Source organism: Pteropus alecto, unplaced genomic scaffold, assembly GCF_000325575.1.
Source record: "Pteropus alecto unplaced genomic scaffold, ASM32557v1 scaffold67, whole genome shotgun sequence".
Lineage (NCBI taxonomy): Eukaryota > Metazoa > Chordata > Mammalia > Chiroptera > Pteropodidae > Pteropus > Pteropus alecto.
In genome coordinates, this window is record NW_006441061.1 from 9943207 (window position 1) to 9952908 (window position 9702).

At 65.5% G+C, this 9702-nt stretch overlaps 2 protein-coding genes across 2 annotated transcripts; one reads left to right on the forward strand and one right to left on the reverse strand.

The window, feature by feature from the left end:
- Positions 1-186: 186 nt before the first annotated feature.
- SSNA1 (SS nuclear autoantigen 1) lies at positions 187-1435 on the forward strand (the record flags this gene model as incomplete). Its single annotated transcript, XM_006918221.2, has 2 exons — positions 187-474; positions 872-1435. Coding segments are annotated over 2 exons (396 nt in total), but the record flags the coding sequence as incomplete, so codon positions are not given.
- Positions 1436-2543: 1108 nt separating this feature from the next.
- Positions 2544-9699, reverse strand: TPRN (taperin; the record flags this gene model as incomplete). The annotated part of the gene is made up of 4 exons (XM_006918222.2): positions 2544-2992; positions 3073-3179; positions 3261-3519; positions 8665-9699. Coding segments are annotated over 4 exons (1464 nt in total), but the record flags the coding sequence as incomplete, so codon positions are not given.
- Positions 9700-9702: the final 3 nt, after the last annotated feature.

A 9702-nucleotide genomic window follows, 5' to 3' on the forward strand; every position in this document is an offset into this window, starting at 1 on the left:
CGGACCTCCGAGTGCACAGCCACTGTGGAGTGAGCAAAGGATGGCCTGAGCACGCGCCGGCTCCAGGCCCCGCACAGGCTGGCTTCCCGCGCCGCCTTCTTTAACCCTGAGACCTCTGAGAGGTAGCACTCTGGCTCCGGAGACAGGTGGCCCAGCTGGCACCTGGGCCCTCCACCACCTTTCTGACCTACAGAGCAGTGGGATCCAGAGTGGGTGGCTGGGTGCTCTGCAGCCTGCCGGCGCCCACAGCCCTGCCCTTCCGGGCCCACCCTAGGCATCGAGGAGCTGTGCCAGAAGCGGGAGGAGCTGTGCCGCCAGATCCAGCAGGAGGAGGATGAGAAGCAGCGGCTGCAGAACGAGGTGAGGCAGCTGACTGAGAAACTGGCCCGAGTCAATGAGAACCTGGCCCGCAAGATCGCTTCTCGAAACGAATTCGACCGGACCATCGCGGAGACAGAGGCTGCCTACCTCAAGGTGAGGCTCGAGGCGGGGGGGTTTCCGGCCTGGCGCTCCCACAGGCAGAAGTGACAGGTGTGGTGTGGCCATGCCCACCAGGGAGTGATGGCACTGCTGTCATCAGGGCCTGGTGTGTCCCTGAGCCTGTCCTTTGCACCGTACTCAGTACTGTGTGGCTTGTTCCAGACCGTGAGCAGCAGAGTGGCAGCTACCCTGGCTTTGCAGGGTGCCAGGAAAGGGCTTTCGGCCAGACTCGCGGGATAGCGGGCCCTGCCAACCCTGTCTGCCCCTTCCCTCGGGGGCTTCCTCTCGGCTGCCCCGATGGCCTGGCCCTGGCTTGGCATGTGACGGGGGCCGGGCTGTGGGGGATTCCCACAGGGGGAACAGTGACATCATTTTATGTCTTTGTTCTCAGATCCTGGAGAGCTCACAGACTCTGCTTAGTGTCCTGAAGAGGGAAGCTGGGAACCTGACCAAGGCCACCGCCTCAGAGCAGAAGAGCAGTGGCGGCAAGGACAGCTGACGCGGCCCCGGGTGGGGAGAGGCCTCTCTCCATTGCACCCGTCAACGGCTTGGCCCCCAGCAAGTCCGTCTCGAAAGCTTCTTTGTTCTTCATGGCAGTAGCTGCCTTTTCTCACTGTCTTGGGAGCCACGGGAGACAGCTGCCAACCTCCACTGCCCCTGGATGACAAGAAAAGCCCTGGGGTACAGCCCACCAGGTGGGGAGCCTAGCCATGCGCTCACGCAGGCAGTAGGGAGGGCAGGTTCTGGGTCAGCTCCACTTGGGGACTCTCTGAAGCTCCCACACCTCCTGGGCTGTGGGAAGGCCCTGCTTCTAGCCTTAGCATCATGGGAGTCCCCTCATGTTGTCCCTCTGCCAGCAGCTGCCCAGGCCAGGCAAGTGGGGGAGGGGCTGGGGCCTTCCCTCACCTCGGAGCCCTGGAGGCCTGTGTTAATAAAGGTTGTCTTTGTGAAGGTCCAGGCCCACCTGCTGCCCTTATTCTTTTGGGAGACTTTGGCTGCCAGATATCTGTTCCCAAAACACGAGCCTCTCCTCAGTGCAGTGTGGCCCCCTGACTCCGGCACACACAGCCCATCCTTTGCTGGGGGCCTCTGCCTGCTGGTCCTGGTCTTTACTACCCGCTGGTGTCTAGCACAAGGCCTGGCCCAGGGAGCTGTCCTTCCTGGGCGTGGGTCCCTCAGCCAGCGCTGTGCCCCAGCTGCGTGGTTCCAAATTCTGCTCGGCCTGATGGCACCACTGCTTCCTGCTCCCGCTGGCCACACGCAAGCGTGCCCACTTCCGGCTTTCTGGGTGGCCTGGGCGTGTGTGACAGTATGCACTGGTTGAGAATGTACGTCCAGACACCGGGCTACTCCCTAGGAAAATACCCCAGTGGCTCCTTCTCTCTCCCCAGCCTTGGCTCCCCAGGACGGACGAGCTCACACTCTATGTCTGGGCTGTGAACAGCCCTGGCTCAGGCTGCCACTGAGCGGGAAGCTCTATCCCGCCACCCCTCATCACCTCCCAGGACCCACTGGGTTTCCCTGCCAGCCGCTAGCTGCCCGAGGGAACTTGCAGGCTCTCATGGGTCGGAGTTTTCCAAGCCGAACAGGAGACCAGATCCCCGAGGCTCTTCCCAGCTCCTGCCCTACCCTTTGTCCCCTCCCGGGCTCTCGGCCCCTCAGGGAAACCAGACCCAACAGCCGTAGCACTCACCCCTCCTGCTGTGTCCAGGCCCCTGAGCACAGTTCCAGACCCCAGAGAGCAGGCCAGTGTCCCACCTCCCACTGCAGCTACCAGTGTGCCAGCCCTGGGCGGGAGGGGGCTACACCAGACACCGGGAGGTCCCTCTCTGGGCAGGGGGGTGGCTGGGAGGGCAACTGGGGCCGTGGGGAGTGAACCTGGACCACCGGAGCTGCAAGGTGGAGATGCCGCCCGGGGCCACCTCCTTTACCTCTGAGCACGGACTCTGGGTCCCCGTCACACCCTGTGTGGGCTCTTCGCTGCTGCCAATGCTTTGGGGGAGCCCCACAAGTCTCCACCCCTGCACCCCCTTCTTAGGCTAAGGACCACGCAAGGAGGCGGCTTCGTCCAGTGCTGTTTATTGAGTCCGTCGTCAGAAAAGACCCATTCATCACAAAGGGGGCAGGCTGAGCTCAGACAGGGGCGGGTGTCTGGGAGGGGTTGCAGGCCCGCAGAGGACAGACAGGCTGCCGAGCCAGTCCCTCACTCTGGACACGCTCGACAGGTGCTGGGGATGGCATCCAGCAGGACTCTGTCCCTCCACAAGCGGTGCCTCCCAACCAGAGCTGGAGAGGGAGACCCAGATGGCCCCAAGGGACAGCGCTCCAGGTGCCCCGGGCTTGGGGCCCGAACACCAGCCCGATTTTGAGGCCCGAGGGAGGGAGGGAGGATGGGTTATGGGGCCTGAGTCTGGCAGGGCAGAGGTCGGTTGTCCTGGCAGGGCTGCAGTCAGAAGTAGAGGGCTGGCTCACTGCGGAAGTCCGAGAGGTCCTTGGGACTGGCGGGGGTGAGCTGAAGGGCGGGAAGGTAACAGATGGGGGCTCGTTCAGGTGTTAGAGACCCCCCTCCACCCGGGCCGGAGCCCCACTCACCATGACCTCCTTCTGTGCAGGCTCCACCTCATTTGGAGCTGGCTCCAGCGTCTGCTCCGGCCACTTGCTGAAGGCCACGGAGTGCTTTGGAGTGTAGCTGGACAGGCCTGCAGGCCAAGGGGCACACATGTGGGTATGTGAGGGCACAGACCCTGGCCCAGGCTGCCCGGACAGATGGGCACACTCACCTGAGCGGCTGTCTGGCAGCCGAGGGCTCTCGGGCGCCACGCTGCTCACGAAGGTGGCCCGGGGCAGGAAGAGCATGAAGGGCTGCTCCGCCACCCCATTCAGGCTGGGCCCCTCCTCCTCTTCCTCCGCATCCCCCTCCACCTGGGCCTCTGCCTCAGACTCCGACCCGGCCTCGGCCTCGGCCTCCTGCACCAGGGAGCTCTCGGAGGGGTATTCGAAGGTGGTGTGCAGGCTCTTGTCGTTAAAGGAAATCTTCATCTAGGAGCAGAAGGCATGTCAACCAGGGCCCTGCTGCCCCCCACCACGCTGCCCAGCCACCAGGCCTCCAGTGGGACCAAGGGGCACAGGGGGCTGTCAGGCCTGAGCGGGTTAGCAGAACATGCCATCAGCCCTCCAGAGGCTCCACGAGATGGGGGCTGCCTCTCATCAGAACACAGGCACAGGCCACAAGGACCCCGGGAGAGCCGAGTCAGGCTGCCCACAGCAACCCAGAGCCACTGTGTCTAAAGACTGGCACTCCAGGCCCCATCCATCCCCTCCCCACCCCACCCAGGGACCAGACCCCAGCTAGCACCCTCGGGGGCTCCAGGAACCTCGGAGGCAGCCAGCAGGGTCAGAAGGTGCCTTCTCAGGGAACAGAGCACTAACCCCCTCTCAACTGGTGGTTCCACGTAAGAGCAGAAGTAAGGCTGCACTGGGGGCCCCCACCTTCTGCTCCCGGCAGCTTCTGCCGTCGGCTGGGGCCTTTCTCCAGAGCCATCATCTCGTCTCGGCTTGCTGGGCACCTAGATGGTCCTGCCCACCCCAGGCCAGGGCCCCAAGGGCATGTATGAGGTGCTAAAGCCAGGTGGCTGTCACATGCCAACACCAGGAATTCAGCACCAAATGCTGTCACCCCGTTTTACAGTGATTCAGAGCTAGCTCGAGGCTGCACCGAGTCGGGGGTCAATGACCCTCTCCTCTCTCCGGAGCTGCCCACAGGGCCCTCCTCCATCCTGCCCCGTCTGCGGGCCCCAGGATGTCATGCCCAAGCCGCAAGCCCCCAGAGCCCACTCGGCGGGGCCGGGCCCGGCGTTTGGTAACAAATAGGAGCAGGGCCCGCCGGCAGCAGATGGAAGCAGTCCTGCCGGGGCTCGAAATATTAAACTCCTAGGCACAGGACACCGGCGGCCAGCTCAAGTTCCTCCTCCTCCCCCGGGAGGAGCCGGCGGCAGGAGCCGGGCCCCCAGGCCGAGAACCATGGGGCCCAGGGACAACACAACATGGAGGGGCCTCACAGGAGGGCGGGGCTGGTAGCCCGAGCACAGAGAGACACGCAGGACCCGCCTGGAGCAGGAGGCACAGCCCTGCTGAGCCAGTGTCCAGAAATAAGGGCATGCCCCCGCCGCCCCCTCCCACAGCCACACAGCGCACCGCCCTGCCCGCTCCTGGGCTTCCCGCCTCAGCACGGCTCACAGACCCTGCTGGGCAAGTCACCTGCCTGGTCCCAGCGCCTCGCGCCCTCGCCCCAGCCCAGTGAGTGGCCAGGGACAGGAGCAGGCCACCGGAGTCGGGCAGAACCAGAAGCGAGATGTCTGCTGCCGTCCCTCACCTGCCCCAGGTGGTCCCACCTGGACACCCCAGCTTCTCTCGCCAGAGGCCAAGCAGGGCAGGGGCCCAGCATGGGGGTGGGAGTGATCACCAGAGTCACAGGTGCCCACCCACTGCCCACCAGCTTGGGGATGGAGTCTGCTGGGCCTCCGTGACTGGCGCTCTGGGACGTGGGGACAGACCCCCTAGGAGCCCAAGGCAGGATAGAGCTGCCAGCCCAGGGCCTCCCCCTGCTCCAAGGCCCCACAGTGAAGGGGGCTCCCAGTCACCCCGGGTACACGGCACTTCCCCGGGGACCCTGAGCCCTCCAGGCCCATCCCCCACCACTGAAGGCGCAGGAGGGCCAGCTGCCAGGGCCAGGCCGGCTTAGCGCGCCCTCATCCGTCCTCATGGCCAGCTCCTAGCGGAGTCCAAGGGGGCTGGGCACACCCGGGCATCGAGCCTGGCACGGCCCGGCCATGCGGGGGAGGGGCAGTGCTCACGGGCTCGGTGACGTCCCACCTCCACACCGGCCCCCACCCCCACTCATGGATGCGTGTCTGTGGGTCACAGGACACCCCGTGACTCATGCTGCTGGGGGGCCGGCCTCCAGGCCCCAGGCAGGTGGGAGGGGCGTGTGGGGCTGGCCCTTGCACACACCCGGTCACCTGGCTCTGGGGACTTTGCCCGCTGACAGAGCGCAGCCGATGGGGAGGTCCAGCCTGGCCCACCTCCAGGCTCTCACAGGCCCTTTGTTTCCCTCCCTCGCCCGCCGGTGCACGCCCGGTGCACGCCCACCCCGACTCTGGGCCAGACCCGGCTCAACCAGCCCCGGCGCGGGAGGAGCGCCCGGCCGCTCACTCCCATCCCCCGCCCTGCCCGAGCTCGGCGCCACCCCACCCAGCCCCTAAGTTCCCCCTGCTGCTCAGGGCAGACTCTGCGGGCGGGGAAGCTGAGAGCAGGGTCTAGGCCTGCCCCCGTGCTCTCTGGGCTCAAAAAGACCACTGGGGGGGCCTGCAGGAAGAGCTGGGGGAACGGGGAGGGCAGACGAGACGAGATGCACCCACGACAGCACCAGGCACCTGGTTTCCTGCCCCACATGGCGGGAGGTGACATCGCAGGCCCCAGGGGGCAGCAGGGCAGCGGGTCTGAGGGCAAGGCTGTGCCAGAGAGCTGGTGGGGTGGTGGGGTGGCAGTTATGCCAAGGGTGAGCTGAGGGTGGATGGCCCAAGTGTTGCAGATAGAACCCTGGGGACAGGGACACGCTCGGGCTGGGCGGAGGACCAGCAGGGAAGGCGGTGAGGAGGGCAAAGGGGAGGGTAAAGAGCCTCCAGACAGGCGGGAGCCTGGCCAGGTGGCACCTCACAAAGGGAGGCCGGCCCCACGGGAGGCAGGCGTGGAGAGCCGTTGGACAGCCCCGCCCACCAGACCAGGCTGGGAGCTGGGCAGGGGTGAGAGAGCGGCCGCCCCACACCACCCCGCAGCAGCCAGCCCCGGCTCGGCCAGCCCGGGAGGAGCGATAGAGCATCTGTGATTCTTCGGCGATAACTAAGTGGGGACGTGTGCCCGCCAGGCAGGCCTCCCACTGCGCCGGGCAGCGGGCGCTCCCACCACCCAAGGCTGGGCTGTAGCCCTCCAAGGGCACAATACCCTTCACTGAGTGCCAGCCCCAGGCCGGGTCCCCTGACCCCTGCTTCCCAGGTAGGCCCTCTGCAGAGCCTACCTACCACACCTGTCCCCGGAAAAAACAACACCTACCTCCCTCTACTGCCCTGGGGCAGGCAGCCAGAAGGGGACAAAATGAGCAGTCGGCCCCAAGGTCCTGCTGGCCTCCAACCAACCCACCATGTCCCTGGCAGGGCACAGGAGAGCAGGGCGGTGATCACACCACGGGCTGGCGGAAGTGGTCCGGGTGAGAATGAGGCCCGGGGGGACAGTGGGAGGAGTGCCCAGGAGCCGCAGGCAGAAGGGACAACAGGAGTGGCCCAAGGCTGGAAGGCTGCTCTGAAGGGCCACGCAGCCCCACGCCTCCATCCCACCCAGCATGCGTCCGTCCGGCTCTTTCCAGGCAAGGCAGCTGGTGCGTGCCCAGGCAGGAAATCACTGCCAGAGGGTCATGCTGCTCTGGCAGGGCCCTCGCCAGGCTACTTGGCCACGGCAGGCATCATCCATCTGGACCCACAACCCCCTCAGGCTGACACGGAGACCGAGGCCAGGCCAGTGGAGCCCCTCTCCACTCTGGGCAAGGGTCTGCTTCCCCCCATCACTCCTTCCTACCCTGCTGACCCTCGGGCCCCCGACTTGGCCTTCTCACCCCAACGCAGCCACGAGGGGCTCCCAGAGCTCTGTCCGCAGCCTAGGGCAGGATGCTCAGGTTCTAGGCTGCAGTCCTAGGCTCAAGGCAGGAGGGCAACCGGTTAGCACAGTGGTTCTAGAACCCACGAGCTCTGCCAGCCTCACAAAGCAGGGAGCTGTCAGGAGCTGTCGTCACCTTCAGACCTCAGGCTAGCATGGGAAGGACCGCCTCCCAGTGTAGCTGGGGTCAAGGGTCAGAAAGCAAAAGGAAAGGCAGACAATGTGAGTATGGGGTGGGGCTGGTGGCTATGGATACTGGTGGACTGTGCCTCGGAGGGGACGCCACCGGAAGCACTGTGGGAGGCAGCACAGACGCCTGACCCCGCAGGAGAGGCTGGCGGGAGCGCAGAAGCCCTCACCCCAGGGAGGAGAGGAGGTGCCAAGGCCAACCCACAGCAGGAAATGGAAAGGGAGCAAACAGAGGGAGGAGGTGGCATGCCTGATCAGACAGCCAGCCAAGCATGTCACTGCCCCCACCCAAGGCCCCAGGGAAACTGAGGCTGAGGGCAGAGGTGGCCTCAAAAGCAGAGCCCCGACACCAACAGCTATAGGAGAGGTCCCCCAGTGCAATGTCATCTGCCCCCTGACTGCTGATAGGGTCACGCTGCGCTGTCCCTGGAATTTGCCCTGGGGCCACACACAGGCGACAGAATGAGCAGAGTGACCAGGAAGAATCTGAGGAACGTTTTCTTGTGCCTGGAGGGTTCCAGGCCACTAGGCAGGGCAGAGCTGCCAGGACCGAGGCTGCTGGCCCTGCACCTGGGTTTCTCTCTGCCCCGGGTCCCTCCTCCCCAACAGGAGGGGGAGTCCTCATCTTTCGCCAGCATCGCACCCCCAACTCAAACTAATCCTGGCACGCACTAGGAGCTCAAGGAACACTCACAGAAAACAAGGTCCTGCTGAGCTTCTGGGGAGCTGGGAGCTCCCCTCCGAATGGCTACCGATGCTGTACCCCTAGGCTGACAGTGAGGTAGGAATCCAACCACACCCAAATCACAGGCCGCCTGCCCCTTCCCACTTCTGTCCCGGCACCCGTGACCTGAACAGGCCAGCACTCCAGGAGACCACACCAGGCTCCCCGCTCACAGCCAGGCCAGGGTAGAGCCGCCAGGCCCCGACTTTCTCCCAGCCAGATGTGCAGTGACACAGGCCTGGCCAGCTAACTCCAGACAGCCTCAAGAACCGGCAGCCAGGCACGGCGCTGGCTGGACTGCCCGTCCACACCAGCCTTGCGATGTACAGAGTAGACAAGCTCTCCCCACAGCCCCTGTGTTATTAAGGCTCTACTGGGGCCCAGGCCAGGGACCCCCCCACCCTTCAAGCTCAGCCCCTCCTGGCACTGGCACCCAGCCCAGGCTCTCCTCTGGCACACAGAGCAGTGCCCCACCCAGGCCAGGTGTCCTGGGAACAAGACACATGCTACACCCACAGCTCTGTGACCCATCACCTCCAAGCCAGCGACCCTGCCCTAGCACTAACCTTCTTCCTCGAGGAGCCAGCCTTGGTGAGGCAGGATTTCTGCAGGGCCAAGTAGCCGCCAATCACTTCGATCTCATGCACAGTCGGGTAGCGCTTCTTCAGGGTGTCCCCCAGGTCAGCAGGGGGCTCAGAGAGGCTGCCCACCTCCACGTCCTCAGCCTCCTGTGGTCTGGGCTCTCCATCGGCCTGCAGGACGCCTGGCTTCCTCTTGGGCACCACCGTGAAGGTGTTGCTGCCTCGGTGCTGGAGCTCTGATGGGTGGTACCAGAGAGGCGCATCGGCCCCCGGGCAGGGCAGTTTGGCTTCTTGGGGGACTTCGTCCTCCGAGTCCACTTCATCGATGAAGGTGACAGGTAGCCCTGGCCTCCCAGGCTCCCCACCATTCTTGGCCAAGCTGGGAACCCTGAAGCCCTGGGCAGGCTCAGCTTCCGTGGCAGCCGGCAGGGAAGGGGGTGGTGAGGATGGCCTCTGCCACCTAATGGCCCGGTCCAGGAGGGCAGTAGCTGGCCTGGGGCAGGCACCCCCCTCCACCTCCAAGGGGCCCCTCCCAGGGACAGGCACACTGCTCACTCCAGGCACCAGCTGGGCTCCATGCTCCGGGTGCTGGGAGGTCCCTTGGGGAGGGGCCCCGGAAGCCTTGTGCTTGGGGATGAACACGAAGGAGTTGCGGGAGTTCACGCGGAGGCTGGCCAGGGCCCGGGCCTGCAAGTCCCCAGCAGGGATTGTGTCCATGTCTGGCTTGGGGGCTGGCCGTACTTCAAAGGAGTCGTTGGCGCTGGTGGCCCCGGAGACCCACTGGCGCTGGCTGGGAGTGGCACTGGCAGGGCTGTGCAGGGCGAGGGGCTCAGCTGAAGTGGCACTGGGGGTCCCGGGGCAGGGGGGCGGGTGGGCAGGAGGTTCCCCCGACTCCACCTTTGGCTTCCACTCGCCTGGCTCAGACGCAGAGCCCTTGATGCCGTTGGCAGCGCCGGCCCGAGGCTCCGGGACCGCGGGCCCGTTGGGGATCGGGCGAGCGCCTGCACCGCGGCGCAGGCCCCG